The sequence below is a fragment of the Salvelinus fontinalis genome, chromosome 15 (assembly GCF_029448725.1).
Source record: "Salvelinus fontinalis isolate EN_2023a chromosome 15, ASM2944872v1, whole genome shotgun sequence".
NCBI classification, from domain to species: domain Eukaryota; kingdom Metazoa; phylum Chordata; class Actinopteri; order Salmoniformes; family Salmonidae; genus Salvelinus; species Salvelinus fontinalis.
In genome coordinates this window covers 4,362,019-4,383,170 of record NC_074679.1, presented here as the reverse complement: position 1 = coordinate 4,383,170, position 21,152 = coordinate 4,362,019, and the positions used below count along the sequence as shown (strand labels likewise).

The 21,152-nt window shown below is 44.4% G+C and overlaps 1 protein-coding gene across 4 annotated transcripts in view; it reads left to right on the top strand.

Moving 5' to 3' along the window:
• slc8a3 (solute carrier family 8 member 3) overlaps positions 1–11,845 on the top strand; it is a 281,169-nt gene extending 269,324 nt beyond the window's left edge. For 3 of the 4 annotated variants that reach the window (XM_055862473.1, XM_055862472.1, XM_055862476.1), the window contains 3 exons: positions 2,795–2,880; positions 3,785–3,971; positions 10,550–11,845. In XM_055862473.1, the coding sequence (XP_055718448.1) occupies positions 2,795–2,880; positions 3,785–3,971; positions 10,550–10,926 (650 nt within the window). In that variant the 3' untranslated portion in view covers positions 10,927–11,845. The remainder of the gene's footprint in view (positions 1–2,794; positions 2,881–3,784; positions 3,972–10,549) is intronic. The other variant, XM_055862474.1, reaches the window with a different exon arrangement.
• The last annotated feature ends 9,307 nt before the right edge of the window (positions 11,846–21,152 follow it).

Below are 21,152 nucleotides of genomic sequence, written 5' to 3'. Positions count from 1 at the left end.
TGGGCCAGTGCCTGTCAGGCTAAACACGTCCCTACCGCTGTAGAAGGAAGTCCCCTAATTGCCTGTCAGGCCTCACAACTTCTGCTGAGGTTCCCTAATGGCCCACTGAGGGCCCCTAATGGCCTACTGAGGGACCCTAATGGTCTACCGAGGGCCCCTAATGACCTACCGAGGGCCCCTAATGGTCTACCGAGGGCCCCTAATGGCCTACCGAGGGCCCCTAATGGCCTACCGAGGGCCCCCAATGACCTACCGAGGGCCCCTAATGGCCTACCGAGGGCCCCAAATGGCCTACCGAGGGCCCCTAATGGCCTACCCAGGGCCCCTAATGGCCTACTGAGGTTCCCTAATGGCCTACCGAGGGCCCCCTAATGGCCTACTGAGGGCCCCTAATGGCCTACCGAGGGCCCCTAATGGCCTACCGAGGTTCCCTAATGGCCTACCGAGGGCCCCTAATGGTCTACTGAGGGCCCCTAAAGGCCTACTGAGGTTCGCTAATGGCCTACCGAGGGCCCCTAATGGTCTACCGAGGGCCCCTAATGGTCTACCGAGGGCCCCTAATGGCCTACCGAGGGCCCCTAATGGTCTACCGAGGGCCCCTAATGGTCTACCGAGGGCCCCTAATGGTCTACCGAGGGCCCCTAATGACCTACCGAGGGCCCCTAATGGCCTACCGAGGGCCCCTAATGGCCTACCGAGGGCCCCTAATGGCCTGCCGAGGGCCCCTAATGGCCTACTGAGGGCCCCTAATGACCTACCGAGGGCCCCTAATGACCTACCGAGGGCCCCTAATGGCCTACCGAGGGCCCCTAATGGCCTACTGAGGTCCCCTAATGGCCTGTTGAGGGCCCCTAATTTGCCTACTGAGGGCCCCTAATGGCCTACTGAGGGCCGCTAATGGCCTGTTGAGGGCCCCTAATGGCCAAAGGGGGCCCCTAATGGTCTACTGAGGGCCCCTAATGGCCTGTTGAGGGCCCCTAATTTGCCTACTGAGGGCCCCTAATGACCTACTGAGAGCCCCTAATGGCCACATGAGGGCCCCAATGACCTGTTGAGGGCCCCTAATGGTCTACTGAGGGCCGCTAATGGCCTGTTGAGGGCCGCTAATGGCCTGTTGAGGGCCCCTAATGGCCTGTTGAGGGCCCCTAATGGCCTGTTGAGGGCCCCTAATGGCCTACTGAGGGCCCCTAATGGCCTACTGAGGGCCGCTAATGGCCTACTGAGGGCCGCTAATGGCCTGTTGAGGGCCCCTAATTTGCCTACTGAGGGCCCCTAATGGCCTACTGAGGGCCCCTAATGGCCTACTGAGGGCCCCTAATGGCCTACTGAGGGCCCCTAATGGCCTACTGAGGGCCCCTAATGACCTACTGAGGGCCCCTAATGACCTACCGAGGGCCCCTTAAGGTCTACTGAGGGTCCCTAATGGCCTACCGAGGGCCCCAATGACCTACCGAGTGCTCCTAATGGCCTGTTGTGGGCCCCTAATGGCCTGTTTAGGGCCCCTAATGGCCTACTGAGGGCCCCTAATGACCTACCGAGGGCCCCTAATGACCTACCGAGGGCCCCTAATGGTCTACTGAGGGCCGCTAATGACCTACCGAGGGCCCCTAATGACCTACCGAGGGCCCCTAATGACTACCGAGGGCCCCTAATGACCTACCCAGGGCCCTTAATGACCTACCGAGGGCCCCTAATGACCTACCGAGGGCCCCTAATGACCTACCGAGGGCCCCTAATGACCTTCCCAGGGCCCCTAATGACCTACCCAGGGCCCCTAATGGACTACCGAGGGCCCCTAATGGTCTACTGAGGGCCCCTAATGGTCTACTGAGGGCCCCAATGGGCTGTTGAGGGCCCCTAATGGCCTACCGAGGGCCCCTAATGGCCTACCGAGGGCCCCTAATGGCCTACCGAAGCCCCCTAATGGTCCTACTGAGGGCCCCTAATGGCCTACCCAGGGCCCCTAATGGCCTACTGAGGGCCCTTGGTGGCCTGTTCTGTTATTTTCAGAGTAAAAACCATTTCCAATTAGGTTAGTGAAATTACTTCTGCTGAGGGCCCCTAATGGCCTGCTGAGGGCCCCTAATGACCTTGTGAATGTATAGAGTTGGACTGTACAAGGTTTTAGCTTTGTTACATATAACAAGATCACTTAATTGAGATGTTCAGTAGTACTGTGCGTTGTCATCATTCCTCTTGCTGCCCCATCCTAATAGTTCAGTGTGAGCGTATGTGAGTCTTCTTAGAGTGGATTAAACACACTGGGAACCAGGATGTCAATATGAAATACAACCATGTGCTCTTATGAAATATTACTCAATGTATCATATAGTAAGTTAAAATGATTGTCTTCCTTCCCCTTGATGTCGTCCCTTCTTGCTCTATTCATCTACTCTATCACTCTACCAACTATTGTTTCAACTCTTCCTCTACTCTTCCTCTTCATCCCTCCTCCCTCCATCTCTCCTCTCCTCTGCTCCTCCCTCCCTCCATCTCTCCTCTTCTCTGCTCCTCCCTCCCTCATCTCTCCTCTCCTCTGCTCCTCCCTCCCTCATCTCTCCTCTCCTCTGCTCCTCCCTCCCTCATCTCTCCTCTCCTCTGCTCCTCCCTCCCTCCATCTCTCCTCTGCTCCTCCCTCCCTCATTCCTCCTCTGCTCCTCCCTCCCTCCATCTCTCCTCTCCTCTGCTCCTCCCTCCATCTCTCCTCTCCTCTGCTCCTCCCTCATCTCTCCTCTCCTCTGCTCCTCCCTCTCTCCATCTCTCCTCTCCCCCCTCCTCCCTCCCTTGTCCCCAGGAGACGAGGATGAGGAAGACTCCGGTGAAGAGCGTCTCCCGTCTTGTTTTGACTACGTCATGCACTTCCTCACCGTCTTCTGGAAGGTCAGTTGAGTTGGTCCTCTGTAGTTCAGATGGTAGCGCATGGTTCTTGTGACGCCACGGGTCTTGGGTTCGATTCCCGTGACCACCCTTATGTAAAATGCGCACATGACTGTAAGTCTCTTTAGATAAAGGCGTCTGCTTAATGGCATATATTGTTATTAGTAACACTTTAGTGCCATTGCTCATAACTATTAATAACTGTGGTTACTGACACATGTTACGATGTGTTATGTATCTGTTATAAGGGCTTTATGAATGCATTCATAAGGACACCTATAGTAAAGTGTTAAATTATTATTAGTCCTATTATTATTAAATTATTATTATTAATATCATTATTAATAATCATATTCATATTATTCACATGTTTATTAATATTATTATTATTACTATTATTATTAGTAATATTATTATTATTAATACTACTATAATAATATAAATAATAATATAATATTCATAGTATTTATAATAATATTCATATTATCCCAATTGGTATTCGTATTATTTATTTTCATATTATTCATATTCACATTATCATTAATATTACTATTCATATTATTCAAATTGTTATTCATATTAGTATTACTATTATTATTATTCATAGTATTCAAAGTGTTATTCATATTCATATTATTCATATTCATATTATCATTAATAATACTATTCATAGTATTCAAATTGTTATTCATATTATTATTAGTATTAGTATTGTTATTAATGGTATTATTATTAATATTATTATTATTATTATTATTCATATTAGTATTACTCATATTATTATTAGTATTAGTATTATTATTAATATTATTATTATTATTCATATTATTATTACTCATATTATTATTAGTATTAGTATTATTATTAATGGTATTATTATTATTAATATTATTATTATTCATATTAGGTGCTGTTTGCCTGTGTTCCTCCCACGGACTACCTGAACGGCTGGGCCTGCTTCTTCATCTCCATCATCATCATCGGCATGCTGACCGCAGTGATAGGAGATCTGGCCTCTCACTTCGGCTGCACCACCGGGTTGAAGGACTCCGTCACTGCCGTGGTGTTCGTGGCGCTGGGTACGTCTGTCCCTGGTGAGTACACTAATGGATAGCAGTGTGGGTGTATTTTGTATTTTATGTAACCTTCATTTAACCAGGCAAGTTATTTGACCATGCTGGTCATTTATGAACATTTGAACATCTTAGTCCCGTGTGGCTCAGTTGGTAGAGCATGGCGCTTGCAACGCCAGGGTTGTGGGTTCAATTCCCATGGGGGGGACCAGGGTTCAATTCCCACAGGGGGACCAGGATGAATATGTATGAACTTTCCAATTTGTAAGTCGCTCTGGATAAGAGCGTCTGCTAAATGACTAAAATGTAAAATGTAAAAATGTTGGCCATGTTCTGTTATAATCTAGATTGCTCTGCATTGCTTGCTGTTTGGGGTTTTAGGCTGGGTTTCTGTACAGCACTTTGAGATATCACCTGATGTAAGAAGGGCTATATAAATACATTTGATTTGAAGTCAGTTAAGAACTAATTCTTATTTACAATAGCGGCATACCAAAACGCAAAAGGCCTCCTGCGGGGACGGGGCCCTAGGATTAAAATAAATAAATACAATATAAATAGGACAAATCACACAAGAGAGACAACACAACACTACATAAAGAGATACCTAAGACAACAACATAGCATGGCAACAACACATGACAACACAGCATGGTAGCAACAAGACATGACAACACAGCATGGTAGCAACATAACATGACAACACAGCATGGTAGCAACATAACATGACAACACAGCATGGCAGCAACATAACATGACAACACAGCATGGTAGCAACATAACATGACAACACAGCATGGCAGCAACATAACATGACAACACAGCATGGTAGCAACATAACATGACAACACAGCATGGCAGCAACATAACATGACAACACAGCATGGTAGCAACATAACATGACAACACAGCATGGCAGCAACATAACATGACAACACAGCATGGTAGCAACATAACATGACAACACAGCATGGTAGCAACATAACATGACAACACAGCATGGTAGCAACACATGACAACACAGCATGGTAGCAACATAACATGACACCACAGCATGGTAGCAACACATGACAACACAGCATGGTAGCAACACATCATGGTAGCAGCACAAAACATGGGACAAACATTATTTCTCACAGACAACAGCACAAGGGAAAGAAGATAAAGACAACAATACATCACACAAAGCCGCCACAACTGTCAGTAAGAGTGTCCATGATTGAGTCTTTGAATGAAGAGATTGAGATAAAACTGTCCAGTTTGAGTGTTTGTTGCAGCTCGTTCCAGTCGCTAGCTGCAGCAAACTGAAAAGAGGAGCGACCCAGAGATGTGTGTGTTTTGGGGACCTTAAACAGAATGTGACTGGCAGAATGAGTGTTGTATTTGGAGGATGAGAGCTGCAGTAGACATCTCAGATAGGGGGGAGTGAGGCCTAGGAGGGTTTTATAAATAAGCATCAACCAGTGGGTCTTGCGACAGGTATACAGAGATGACCAGTTTACAGAGTATAGAGTGCAGTGATGTGTCCTATAAGGAGCATTGGTGGCAAATCTGATGTCCGAATGGTAAAAAACATCTAGCCGCTCGAGAGCACCCTTACTTGCCAATCTATAAATTATGTTTCCGCAATCTAGCATGGGTAGGATGGTCATCTGAATCAGGGTTAGTTTGGCAGCTGGGGTGAAAGAGGAGCGATTACGAGGAAACCAAGTCTAGATTTAACTTTAGCCTGCAGATTTGATCTGTGCTGAGAGAAGGACAGTGTACCGTCTAGCCATACTCCCAAGTACTTGTATGAGGTGACTACATCAAGCTCTAAACCCTCAGAGGTAGTAATCACACCCGAGGGGAGAGGGGCATTCTTCTTACCAAACCACATGACCTTTGTTTTGGAGGTGTTCAGAACAAGGTTAAGGGTAGAGAAAGCTTGTTGGACACTGTGGTCGTAGGGGGTGTGGGCATAGCGGGTGTGGGGGGCGTGGGTGTAAGGAATTTGGGGGGGGGGGGAGAAGGTGTGGGTGTAAAGGCATACAACAATTAAAGCGTATTTCTTTTCACTGCTACCTTTGAAATTATTTTAAATGGTTCAGTCGTAAAATATAAATCACAAGATCATTTTAGAATAATGCAAGATCGCGCCAATAGAGATGGCAACTTCGCTCAAAACTGTACAGTATTTTGTTTTTTTTAAATATTATTTCTTACATTGTTAGCCCAGAAACCCTTAAGTGTTATTACGTACAGCCGGGAAGAACTATTGGATATCAGAGAGACGTCAACTTACCAGCACAACCAGCACTACGACCAGGAATACGACTTTCCCAAAGCGGATCCTTTGTCTGCACCTCCCAGGGCATTCGAACTGATTCCAGAGGCCGACCCAAAACAACGGAGGGGGTGCCGGAGCGGTCTTCTAGTGAGGCTTCAGATGCGCACACACCACCCACCGCTTCCCAGTATATTACTCGTTACTCTCCAGTCCCTAGTTAACAAAGTCAACGAATTCAGGGCAAGTTGCTTTCCGAAGAGATATCCTGGATTGTAACATACTCTGTTTCACAGAGACATGGCTAGCTGGAGACATGCTGTCGGGGTCCGTCGCGCCGACAGGAACAAACATCTCTCTGGTAAAGAAGAAGGGTGGGGATATATGTTTCATGATGAACAACTCATGGTGTAATTGTAACAACATACAAGAACAAGTCCTTTTGTTCACCTGACCTAGAATGACTCACAATCAAATGCCGTCTGTATTATCTCCCAAAATAACTCTCCAAAGTAACTCGCAAGCGGATACCAAGCCAGCCATCAAGGACCTTCACTGGGCTTTATGCAAAATGGAAACCATATATCCTGAGGCTACATTTTATTGTATTATTAACAAAGCTAATCTGAGAACAAGGCTACCTAAATTCTATCAGCATATCGATTGCAGTACACCAGCGAGTAACACACTCGACCACAGCTAACTCTAACGTCCGCGATGCATACAAGGCCTTCCCCCGCCCTCCTTTTGGCAAATCTGATCATGACTCCATCTTCTTGCTACCCTCCTATAGGCAGAAACTAAAACAGGAAGCGCCTGTGCTTAGGTCTATCCAACGCTGGTCTGACCAATCGGATTCCACGCTTCAAGATTGCTTTGATCACGTGGACTGGGATATGTTCCGGGTAGCCTCAAACAATGACATTGACATATACGCTGACTCGGTGAGCGAGTTTATAAGAAAGTGTATAGGAGATGTTGAACCCACTGTGACAATTAAAATCTTCCCTAACCAGAAACCGTGGATTGATGGCAGCATTCGTGCAAAACTGAAAGCACGTACCACCGCATTTAATCATGATAAGGCAACTGGAAACATGACCGTATACAAACAGTGTAGTTCTTCCCTCCGTAAGGCAATCAAACAAGCTAAGCGTCAGTATAGAGACAAAGTGGAGTCGCAATTCTACGGCTCAAACACGAGACATATGTGGCAGGGTCTACAGACAATCACTGATTACAAAAAGAAAACCAGCCCCGTCGCAGAAATCGACGTCTTGCTCCCAGACAAATTAAACAAGTCCTTGTGCACTTTGAGGACAATACAGTGCCACTGACACGGCCCTGTATAGCCTGTGGGCTCTCCTTCTCTGTGGCCGACGTGAGTAAAACATTTAAACGTGTTAACCCTCGCAAGGCTGCCGGCCCAGACGGCATCCCTAGCCGCATCCTCAGAGCATGCGCAGACCAGCTGGCTGGTGTGTTTACGGACATATTCAATGTCTCCCTATCCCAGTCTGCTGTCTCCACATGCTTCAAGATGGCCACCATTGATCCTGTACCCAAGAAAGCTAAGGTAACTGAACTAAATGACTATCGCCCCGTAGCACTCCTGTCATCATGAAGTGCTTTGAGAGAATAGTCAAGGATCATATCACCTCCACCCTACCTGTTACCCTAGACCCACCTCAATTTGCTTACCGCCCCAATAGGTCCACAGACGATGCAATCGCCATCACACTGCGTACTGCCCTATCCCATCTGGACAAGAGGAATACCCATGTAAGAATGCTGTTCATTGACTACAGCTCATCATTTAACACCATAGTACCCTCCAAACTCATCATTAAGCTTGAGACCCTGGGTCTCGACCCCGCCCTGTGCAACTGGGTCATGGACTTCCTGACAGGCCGACCCCAGGTGGTGAAGGTAGGAAATATCTCCACTCCGCTGATCCTCAACACGGGGCCCCACAAGGGTGCGTTCTCAGACCTCTCCTGTACTCCCTGTTCACCCATGACTGCGTGGCCATGCACGCCTCCAACTCAATCATCAAGTTTGCAGAGGACACAACAGTGGTAGACTTGATTACCAACAACGACGAGACGGCCTACAGGGAGGAGGTGAGGGCCCTCGGAGTGTGGTGTCAGGAAAACAACCTATCACTCAATGTCAACAAAACAAAGGAGATGATCGTGGACTTCAGGGAACAGCAAAGGGACCACCTCCCTATCCACATCGAAGGGACAGGAGTGGAGAAGGTGGAAAGTTCCTCTGTGTACATATCACCGATAAACTGAAATGGTCCACGCAACAGCGCCTCTTCAACCTCAGGAGGCTGAAAAAATGTGGCTTGTCACTAAAAACCCTCACTAACGTTTACAGGTGCACAATTGAGAGCATCCTGTCAGGCTGTATCACCGCCTGGTAGGGCAACTGCACCGCCCGCAACCACAGGTAACTACCAGCAAACTACCTGCCCTCCAGGACACCTACAACACCTGATGTCACAGAAAGACAAAAAAGATCATCAAGGACAACAACCACCCGAGCCACTACCTGTTCACCCCACTTCCATCCAGAAGGCGAGGTCAGTACAGGTGCATCAGAGCTGGGACAGAGAGATTGAGAAACAGCTTCGCTCTCAAGACCATCAGATTGTTAGCCTCTTTGGGCTAGGGGGCAGTATTTTGACATCTGGATGACAAGCGTGCCCAAAGTAAACTGCCTGTTACTCTAGCCCAGAAGCTAGGATATGCATATAATGATCTGGATTTGGATAAAGATTTGGATAGAAAACACTCTAAAGTTTCTAAACTGTTTAAATAATGTCTGTGAGTATAACAGAATTGATATGGCAGGCGAAAACCCGAGGACAAACCATCCAGAAGAAGAAAAAATAACATTCAGCCCACCATTGATTCCTGCTGTCATTTTTAATATGAAGGGAAAACCTCCCAGATTGCAGTTCCTAGATGTCATAAGTCTTTAGAAAGAGTTTCAGGCCTGTTTTTGGAAAAATTAGCTAGAATTTGTAGTTTTTCTAAGTGGCTTCCATTTTGGCTGTAGTGTTTGTTACGCGTTCTGGTGAATGCGCGTACTTTGTTGTTCATCTCCGGTAATGACAATAATGATTCTCCGTCTTAAATTGTATCGTTTATTTACGTATTAGGGTACCTGAGGTTTGATTATAAATGTTGTTTGACTTGTTTGGAGAAGTTTATTGGTAACGTTTGGGATTCATTTTGTATGCATTTTGAAGGAGGGAAACGGAGTGGATTATTGACTGAAGCGAGCTAAACTGAGTTTTTATGGATATAAAGAAGGACTTTATCGAACAAAACGACCATTTGTGATGTAGCTGGGACCTTTTGGAGTGCCAACAGCAGAAGATCTTCAAAGGTAAGGCATTTATTATATCGTTATTTCTGACTTTCGTGGCGGCACCTGCCTGGTTGTAAAATGTTTTTAATGCTTTTGTGTGCTGGGCGCTGTCCTCAGATAATCGCATGGTGTGCTTTTGCCGTAAAGTCTTTTTTGAAATCTGACACAGCGGCTGGATTAACAAGACGTTAAGCTTTTAAATGATGTAAGATACTTATATTTTCATGAATGTTAAATATAACTATTTCTGTCATTTGAATTTCGCGCTCTGCAATTTCACCGGAAGTTGTCGAGATGGGATGCTAGCGTCCAAATGATCCGCAAAAAGTTAAACAGCCACCACTAGCACAGAGAGGCAGCTGCCTACCTACAGACTTGATATCATTGGCCACTTTAATAAATGGAACACTTGTCACTTCAATAATGCCACTTTAAGAATGTTTACACATCTTGTATTACTCATCTCGTATGTATATACTGTATACTGTATCCTTCAATATCTATTCTTTACTATCTATTGCATCTTAGCTGCGCTGACACTGCTCATCCATATATTTTATATTTATATATTCTCATCCCATTCCTTTACCAGATTGTGTGTATTAGGTTTTGTTGTGGAATTTGTTAGATATTACCTGTTAGATACTGCTACACTGTCGGATCTAGAAACACAAGCATTTCACTACACTCACAATAACATCTGCTAACCATGTGTATGTGACCAATACAATTTGATTTGATTTGCACCTTTCTCTCTCTCCCTCTTTCCCTCCCTCCCTCTCCCTCTCTCTCTGTCTCCATTTTACTCTTTCTTTATGTCTCTCTCTCTATCTCCCTCTTTCCCTCCCTCCCTCTTTCCCTCCCTCTCTCTCTATCTCCCTCTTTCCCTCCCTCCCTCTTTCCCTCCCTCTCTCTCTCGCTCCCTCTTTCCCTCTCTCTCTCTCTCCAGACACATTTGCCAGTAAGGTAGCGGCGGTGCAGGACACATATGCAGATGCTTCCATCGGTAACGTGACGGGCAGCAACGCGATCAACGTGTTCCTGGGCATTGGGGTGGCGTGGTCGATAGCCGCCATCTACTGGCACATGCAGGGCAAGCAGTTTGTGGTGGAGGCCGGCTCCCTGGCCTTCTCCGTCACCCTCTACACCATCTTCGCCTTCCTTGGGGTCTCCGTGCTGCTGTACCGCCGCCGGGCCCACATCGGGGGGGAGCTGGGCGGGCCGCGCGGACACAGACTGGCCACCTCAGCCTTCTTCTTCAGTCTCTGGTTCCTCTACATCCTCTTCTCCAGCATGGAGGCCTACTGTCATATAGAGGGTTTCTAGAACCTCCCGGAACACTTCTGTAACACTTCTAGAACACCTCTGGAACACTTCTAGAACACTTCTGAGACAATTCTAGAATACTTCTGGGACAATTCTAGAATACTTCTGGGACACTTCTAGAATACTTCTGAGACACTTCTAGAATACTTCTGGGACACTTCTAGAAGAGTTCTGGGACACTTCTAGAGCATCCTTACAGGAGGTTCAAAGTATAACTTAATGGAGAGTAAAAATAGGATTCTCAGTGTGGAATGATGTAATGATGGAAATATATTTTGTTGGTATGAAGGGATGAGAGGAGGAGAACAATATGAGGTAAAGGGGAGTTGGTGGTGGCCCCCTCTCCTCTGCCGCTCCACCCTCCCTCAACCCCACTCTAAGGACCCCCAGACATAATCAGTCCATCTCCTCTGAAGGAGATGTCTGTTAAGGCAGGGAGAGCTTACAGCTGGGGCTGGGGTACCTCCATACCGGAGTAAGAACACCAGAGGGTGTCTGGTCTCAACTGGTCTGGTCTGGTCTCATCTGGTCTCATCTGGTCTGGTCTGTATTCCACTAGAAGAGACAATAAGCCGGTGAGATCTGAGCTATCAGAAGAAGTCTATATTTTTCTCAACACCTTGATGAGAACAACTTTTTCTAAACTAAGTATTTTGGGGGATAAAACCAAAACACTTTTGTTTGTTTTTTACCAAAAAAAAGAGGAAATCAAAGATACTATTTTCAGATCTTACATTATGGAGAACAAAACATGGTATATAACTAATGGAAAATATATTGTTGATGATGAGTGACAATTGAATGGACTCATAGTATTTATTAGTATTTTATTTGCTTAGTTTCTTATTAAAAGGAACGAACGCAGCAGCAGAGGAACAACAGAGAACAAGATCAACTATCGAACTAAAGACAGGAGGAGGAGGAGGTGGAGGAGGAGGAGGAGGAGGTGGAGGAGGAGGAGAAGGAGGAGGTGGAGGAGGAGGAGGTGGAGGAGGAGAAGGATGAGGTGGAGGAGGAGAAGGAGGAGGTGGAGGAGGTGGAGGTGGAGATAGAAGAGGAGGAAGAGGAGGAGGAGGAGGAAGAGGAGGAGGTAGAGGAAGAGGAGGAGGAGGAGGAGGTGAGGAAGACATAGAAGGATGACATTATCAAAGTGCCCTGAACATTACTTCAGTACATTTGTCTATATATAGCATATTTCCATATATTCTGTATATTTTGACTATTTATTTCAATGTGGTCACATTCAGCTCCAACTACTGTGGCTTGGTAAGGGGGGGGGGGGGGGGGGGGGGGGGGGGGGGGGGGGGGGATGCCTGTGTCGCAAATGGCACCCTATTCACTATATAATGCACTACTTTTGACCAGGGCCGATACGGTTCTGCACTATATAGGGAATAGGGTGCTATTTTAGATGTGCCCCAATGTCTTCTTCATGTTTTCTAAAAGATCTATTATATCTCCCTAAAACATTTAAGAAATGGCATTGTTATTTTATTGTTATTTTATTTGTTATTAATATAAATAATATCTTGCTCTTACAAAGTTTTCAAAAATCCCCCCCCCCAAAAAATGGTGTTTCTGCAGAGAACTGTAACAGATTGATAATTTACAGGTATTTTTCTACTGGTCTGCCATGATGCACTTTGCTAATATACATCTATTTATTGAGACTTCTGCTGTTAAACATCTATTTATTGATACTTCTTCTGTAAAAAAAAAAATGCTACAAAATGCCAATATTGTAGTGTAAGACTAGGAACATCTGTCATTCTGTGAGAGCTCACTACCTGCATGGTCTGAGAGGGTTCAGATGAGATGGCCTGACTCGTGTCTCATTGACAAGCTTTTCATTCCATTCATGCGATACTTAATCAGAGTAAATATACGTTATCGTTTGTCACATTTTCAAAGGGATATATGCGTTAAATAGAGCCGGTACAGGAAGCCGGTACAGGAATGTGTTTGGGTGTAATCATGTATTGAAGGCTGTTATGTTCAGTGTGCCTGGTAACTCACAATCTACAGTAGGTTACATCCCACTGGCTCAGAGAGAGAGAAAGAGTTAAGAGAGAGCAGAGAGTGAGAGAGCTGAGACAGAGAGAGAGCAGAGATGGATAGCTGAGACAGGGAGAGAGCAGAGAGAGAGAGCTGAGAGAAATAGGTGAGACAGAGAGAAAGAGAGAGAGAGCAGAGAGCGATAGCTGAGACAGAGAGATAGCTGAGACAGAGAGAAAGAGAGAGCGAGATAGCTGAGACAGAGAGATAGCTGAGACAGAGAGAGCAGAGAGAGAGAGCAGACAGAGAGAGAGCAGACGGAGAGAGAGAGAGATAGAGAGCAAGAGCAGACAGAGATAAAGCAGAGAGAGAGAGAGAGAGAGAGACAGAGAGAGAGAGAGCAGACAGAGAGAGAGCAGAGGGAGAGAGCAGACAGAGAGAGAGCAGAGAGAGAGAGCAGAGGGAGAGAGAGAGAGAGAGAGATAGCTGAGACAGAGAGAGAGCAGAGAGAGAGAGCAGAGGGAGAGAGAGAGAGAGAGAGAGAGCAGAGGGAGAGAGAGAGCTGTATGGGGCACTGGAGATGTGTGTAGTGGGTTGTACTGTAACACAACTGGTGGTTTGGTTTTATGACATTAAAAACTCATGTATACTGATTTCAAGCTCTCAACAATCAGATGTTGTTTTCTTTATATATCTATAGATCTATAAATACACCATATATACTGTAGTCTATTATATAAGTCAGTCATTGTTGGTCATTTTAAATCTGTGTAGAGAACCAAAAGAGCAGAGAGGTACAACTACAATACCAGAGGTGTATTCACTACAAACCAAAGAAACTGGGAGGGACCTACCTGAATTTGTCCAATAGAGACTCTCGTTTTCGTTGCAAAAACGTTTTTTGTTTGCTACGGACTGCAACTAATAGAGATTAGGATATCTTATACGTTTTGTTCTGTAATATAATAACAGTCAGTTAACATGACCTTTATGAATTATGGGGCCTCTATGTGCATACTGTAGTTGCTTCAAAATTCACACAAAGTGACATTAGCTGATAAAGATTATCAAAACATATCAGATCTTCTAAGCCGGTGTTTACCACAGACCTTATTTTATGCATTTGTCCTAAAATCCCATTCATTTCCCCCAATAGGCTTTGGCTAACAAGCCATGGAGGAGTTGGTGGCTCTCTACGAATACACCTCAGTAACACGATGAGGTCATCAGAGGGCGACCAGGAACTTGCAATGATACTCTGGTACCACCAGGTGGTGCCAGAGTATCAATCTCAATGTCAAGCTCAACCTCCAGCCCCTGTGATGGGGTTGTCTCTTCCCTTCCCCTGGTCTGGTTTGGTCTGGTCTGGTTTGGTTTGGACTGGTCTGGTTTGGTCTGGTTTGGTCTGCTCTGGTTTGGACTGGTTTGGTCTGGTTTGGTTTAGACTGCTCTGGTTTGGTCTGGTTTGGTCTGCTCTGGTTTGGACTGGTTTGGTCTGGTCTGGTCTGGTCTGATCTGGTTTGGTCTGATCTGGTTTGGTCTGGTTTGGTCTGCTCTGTTTTGGACTGCTCTGGTTTGGACTGCTCTGGTTTGGTCTGGTCTGGTTTGGTCTGGTTTGGTCTGGTCTGGTTTGGTCTGCTCTGGTTTGGACTGCTCTGGTCTGCTCTGGTTTGGCCTGCTCTGGTTTGGTCTGGTCTGGTTTGGTCTACTTTGGTCTGATGTGGTTTGGACTGCTCTGGTTTGGTCTGGTCTGCTCTGGTCTGCTCTGGTTTGGACTGCTCTGGTCTGCTCTGGTTTGGTCTGCTCTGGTTTGGTCTGCTCTGGTCTGCTCTGGTTTGGACTGCTCTGGTCTGCTCTGGTTTGGACTGCTCTGGTCTGCTCTGGTTTGGTCTGCTCTGGTTTGGTCTGGTCTGCTCTGGTTTGGTCTACTTTGGTCTGATGTGGTTTGTTCTTGTTTGGTCTGGTTTGGTCTGGTCTGGTCTGGATTGCTCTGGTCTGGTCTGGTTTGGTTTGGTCTGCTCTGGTCTGGTTTGGTCTGATGTGTTTTGTTCTGGTTTGGTCTGGTCTGGTCTGGTTTGGTCTGGTTTGGTCTGGTCCACTCTTCATAAACCCTCCATGTATATGTATTGTTCATCTCTGTCATGAGACATCAAGCCAGTGCCTTTCCTACAGACTGTATGTACATCACGTTGGGCTCCCGAGTGGAGCAGCGGTATACTGCATCTCAGTGGACCAGCGTCACTTCAGACCCTGGTTCAATTCCAGGCTGTATCACAACCGGCCGTGATTGGGAGTCCCATAGGGCGGCATACAATTGGCCCAGTGTCGTCCGGGTTAGGGTTTTGCCGGAGTAGGCCATCATTGTAAATAAGAATTTGTTCTTAACTGGCTTACCTCGTTAAGTTAAATAAATGACAAACAAACACAGTAACGTGTGTGTGGCTACAGGGATGTCAACATAGGTGTATGTTTGATTATCAGATCCATTCTTCCCCCTCCCCTCCTGAGAGGGAAAACAAGAAGAGTTATGTTATCAAGTGACCACAAATAGAATGATATAAACCAACAACAAAAAAATAAAGAACTTTTCTTATCTACACCATGGTTAGGGTCAACTCCATTTCTATCAGGGTTGGGGCCAACTCCATTTCAATCAGGGTTGGGGCCAACTTTATTTCTATCAGGGTTGGGGTCAATTCCATTTCTATCAGGGTTGGGGTCAATTCCATTTCAATCAGGGTTGGGGTCAATTCCATTTCAATCAGGGTTGGGGTCAATTCCATTTCAATCAGGGTTGGGGTCAATTCCATTTCTATCAGGGTTGGGGTCAATTCCATTTCAATCAGGGTTGGGGTCAATTCCATTTCAATCAGGGTTGGGGTCAATTCCATTTCAATCAGGGTTGGGGTCAATTCCATTTCAATCAGGGTTGGGGTCAGCTCCATTTCAATCAGGGTTGGGGTCAATTCCATTTCTATCAGGGTTGGGGTCAATTCCATTTCTATCAGGGTTGGGGTCAACTCCATTTCTATCAGGGTTGGGGTCAATTCCATTTCAATCAGGGTTGGGGTCAATTCCATTTCAATCAGAGTTGGGGTCAACTCCATTTCAATCAGAGTTGGGGTCAACTCCATTTCAATCAGGGTTGGGGTCAATTCCATTTCTATCAGGGTTGGGGTCAATTCCATTTCAGTCAGGGTTGGGGTCAATTCCATTTCAATCAGGGTTGGGGTCAGCTCCATTTCAATCAGGGTTGGGGTCAGCTCCATTTCAATCAGGGTTGGGGTCAATTCCATTTCTATCAGGGTTGGGGTCAATTCCATTTCTATCAGGGTTGGGGTCAATTTCATTTCTATCAGAGTTATGGTCAGATCCATTTCAATCAGGGTTGGGGTCAATTCCATTTCAATCAGAGTTAGGGTTCATTCCATTTCAATCAGGGTTGGGGTCAATTCCATTTCAATCAGGGTTGGGGTCAATTCCATTTCAATCAGGGTTGGGGTCAATTCCATTTGTATCAGGATTGGGGTCAATTACATTTCTATCAGGATTGGGGTCAATTCCATTTCAATCAGGGTTGGGGTCAACTCCATTTCAATCAGGGTTGGGGTCAATTCCATTTCAATCGGGGTTGGGGTCAATTCCATTTCAATCAGGGTTGGGGTCAATTCCATTTCAATCAGGGTTGGGGTCAATTCCATTTCTATCAGGGTTGGGGTCAATTCCATTTCAATCAGGGTTGGGGGTCAATTCCATTTCTATCAGGGTTGGGGTCAATTCCATTTCAATCAGGGTTGGGGTCAATTCCATTTCAATCAGGGTTGGGGTCAACTCCATTTCTATTCCAGTCAATTCAGAAAGTAAACCAGATTCCTCATTGAAAAGCATTGAAGATAATTGGAATTTGAATTTCAGTGTACCTGAATTGACTGGAATTGAAATGGAATTGAGCCCTACCCTGATTGAAATGGAATTGAGCCCTATCCTGGTCTACATACGTTCAAACAATATATTTATCATGATGCCTGTCTTGTTTCTTTTGATGGCGGACCATTTTGTTAGTTTGGTTGTAATTATTATTTTGTCACGTGAAAAGAGTTCATGCGTGGTCCTGTGTGGCTCAGTTGGAAGAAAATGGCGCTTGCAACAGCAGGGATTATGGGTGCAATTTCCAAAAGTATGAACATGTATGCACACTACTGTTAAGTCTCTCTGGATATGAGCGTCTGCTAAACGACTACCGTGTACATACCCCGTGTCTCTTTCACTCATCATGCTGTTCTGTGGAGCTTACTTTGTCTTCAAACTACAAGTCTTAAAAGAAAAAAAACTACAATTACCAGATACTGTACAGGTGCAGGAAATGAAACATATTAATTTAAAGTTTTGTTTTTAGATGTAGTTGGGCCACACGGTTTGTTGTTTTTACACCACAATGCTGTCATTATCACTAATGCAAAAGGGCGATAAGAAGACGTTTTAATGGATGTTCTTTACATCAAAATAATTGTAATTGGTTAAATATTCATGTCTATAGTGAAAGGTGCAGGATGGGTCTCCTGAGACCGTGTCACCTATTGGGTCGTTTGCAGGACAACAGACAAGCCTCAATCATACACTACTATTGCATAACTATCTACAGTATGCCCCGTGTTGTAATCACCAGATTACACTGGATTTTTGCAGAGGTCAGAAACAATATTTAAAAAAAAAAAAAAAAAAATATGAAATTAACATATTAGACATTCAAGATCACATTTCTCAAAAGTCTGTTTTTGTTTTGTTGTGTAATCTCATGGTGCAGGTCAGAGGAGGGGGATTTGTTATGTTTGAATATTTACTATATATCACCATATTTATTATAAATCACCATATTTGTAACAAAATCTTAAATTGTTTCTTTTTTGAATCAGCATTGATGTAACAGTATGTATGGCAACTTTGAAATAAACTTTTATTTCACATTGTGATATGATTTTACAAATATTTAAAAAGACAGGTATGGATGATCTCTATTGATGTCCACGGATATCAAATAGACGTGTTAATAATATATTTAACAAGAACATTAATATAGATTAAATATAGACGTTGTTAATTTTGCTAATTTTAATTTTGAATTAACTTTAATTAACAACTACTGATAAATTTAAAAAACAATCCCATGAATTGACATTTTCACATCCATCTCACTGTAGCTGGGCCCTTAGGACTCAACAGTAGGGCACTCTGGTTACCAGTAGGGCACTATACTGTATAGGACTGGTCAACAGTAGGGCACTATACTGTAAAGGACTCTGGTCAACAGTAGGGCACTATACTGTAAAGGACTGGTCAACAGTAGGACACTATACTGTAAAGGACTCTGGTCAACAGTAGGGCACTATACTGTAAAGGACTGGTTAACAGTAGGGCACTATACTGTATAGGACTCTGGTCAACAGTAGGACACTATACTGTATAGGACTCTGGTCAACAGTAGGGCACTATACTGTAAAGGACTCTGGTCAACAGTAGGGCACTATACTGTAAAGGACTCTGGTCAACAGTAGGGCACTATACTGTATAGGACTGGTCAACAGTAGGGCACTATACTGTATAGGACTCTGGTCAACAGTAGGGCACTATACTGTAAAGGACTCTGGTCAACAGTAGGGCACTATACTGTAAAGGACTCTGGTCAACAGTAGGGCACTATACTGTAAAGGACTCTGGTCAACAGTAGGGCACTATACTGTAAAGGACTCTGGTTAACAGTAGGGCACTATACTGTAAAGGACTCTGGTCAACAGTAGGGCACTATACTGTAAAGGACTCTGGTCAACAGTAGGGCACTATACTGTAAAGGACTGGTTAACAGTAGGGCACTATACTGTAAAGGACTCTAGTCAACAGTAGGGCACTATACTGTAAAGGACTCTGGTCAACAGTAGGGCACTATACTGTATAGGACTCTGGTCAACAGTAGGGCACTATACTGTATAGGACTCTGGTCAACAGTAGGACACTATACTGTATAGGACTCTGGTCAACAGTAGGGCACTATACTGTAAAGGACTCTGGTCAACAGTAGGGGACTATACTGTAAAGGACTCTGGTCAACAGTAGGGCACTATACTGTAAAGGACTCTGGTCAACAGTAGGGCACTATACTGTAAAGGACTCTGGTCAACAGTAGGGCACTATACTGTAAAGGACTCTGGTCAACAGTAGGGCACTATACTGTAAAGGACTCTGGTCAACAGTAGGGCACTATACTGTATAGGACTGGTCAACAGTAGGGCACTATACTGTATAGGACTCTGGTCAACAGTAGGGCACTATACTGTAAAGGACTCTGGTCAACAGTAGGGCACTATACTGTAAAGGACTCTGGTCAACAGTAGGGCACTATACTGTAAAGGACTCTGGTCAACAGTAGGGCACTATACTGTAAAGGACTCTGGTTAACAGTAGGGCACTATACTGTAAAGGACTCTGGTCAACAGTAGGGCACTATACTGTAAAGGACTCTGGTCAACAGTAGGGCACTATACTGTAAAGGACTGGTTAACAGTAGGGCACTATACTGTAAAGGACTCTAGTCAACAGTAGGGCACTATACTGTAAAGGACTCTGGTCAACAGTAGGGCACTATACTGTATAGGACTCTGGTCAACAGTAGGGCACTATACTGTATAGGACTCTGGTCAACAGTAGGACACTATACTGTATAGGACTCTGGTCAACAGTAGGGCACTATACTGTGAAGGACTCTGGTCAACAGTAGGGCACTATACTGTATAGGACTGGTCAACAGTAGGGCACTATACTGTATAGGACTCTGGTCAACAGTAGGGCACTATACTGTAAAGGACTCTGGTCAACAGTAGGGGACTATACTGTAAAGGACTCTGGTCAACAGTAGGGCACTATACTGTAAAGGACTCTGGTCAACAGTAGGGCACTATACTGTAAAGGACTCTGGTTAACAGTAGGGCACTATACTGTAAAGGACTCTGGTCAACAGTAGGGTACTATACTGTAAAGGACTCTGGTCAACAGTAAGGCACTATACTGTAAAGGACTCTGGTTAACAGTAGGGCACTATACTGTAAAGGACTCTGGTCAACAGTAGGGCACTATACTGTAAAGTACTCTGGTCAACAGTAGGGCACTATACTGTAAAGGACTCTGGTCAACAGTAGGGCACTATACTGTATAGGACTCTGGTCAACAGTAGGGCACTATACTGTATAGGACTCTGGTCAACAGTAGGGCACTATACTGTAAAGGACTCTGGTCAACAGTAGGGCACTACACTGTAAAGGACTGTATAGTGCACTATAAATATAATAGTTTTCAATTTGGGACACATGCTGTGTTACAAAGGTGACAAAACCAAACACACCATGTAAAGGGGCTGAAGCATCACATATAATCTTAACCAATAAGCAAGCAGAGTGAAAAACATGTACCAACAAGATCCAGTAAGATTACCATGACGATACTGGTAATATGTCTACCATGACGATACTGGTAATATGTCTACCATGACTACCATGACGATACTGTTAATATGTCTACCATGACTATACTGTTAATATGTCTACCATGACTATAATGTAAATATGTCTACCATGACTATAATGTTAATATGTCTACCATGACTGTAATGTTAATATGTCTACCATGACTATAATGTAAATATGTCTACCATGACTATACTGTTAATATGTCTACCATGACTATAATGTAAATATGTCTACCATGTCTACCATGACTATAATGTTAATATGACTACCATGTCTGTAATGTTAATATGTCTACCATGACTATAATGTTAATATGTCTACCATGACTATACTGTTAATATGTCTACCATGTCTATACTGTTAATATGTCTACCATGACTATAATGTTAATATGTCTACCATGTCTATACTGTTAATATGTCTACCATGACTATAATGTTAATATGTCTACCATGACTATACTGTTAATATGTCTACCATGACTATACTGTTAATATGTCTACCATGACTATAATGTTAATATGACTACCATGTCTGTAATGTTAATATGTCTACCATGACTATAATGTTAATATGACTACCATGACTATAATGTTAAGATGTCTACCATGACTATAATGTTAATATGTCTACCATGACTATACTGTTAATATGTCTACCATGACTATACTGTTAATATGTCTACCATGACTATAATGTTAAGATGTCTACCATGAC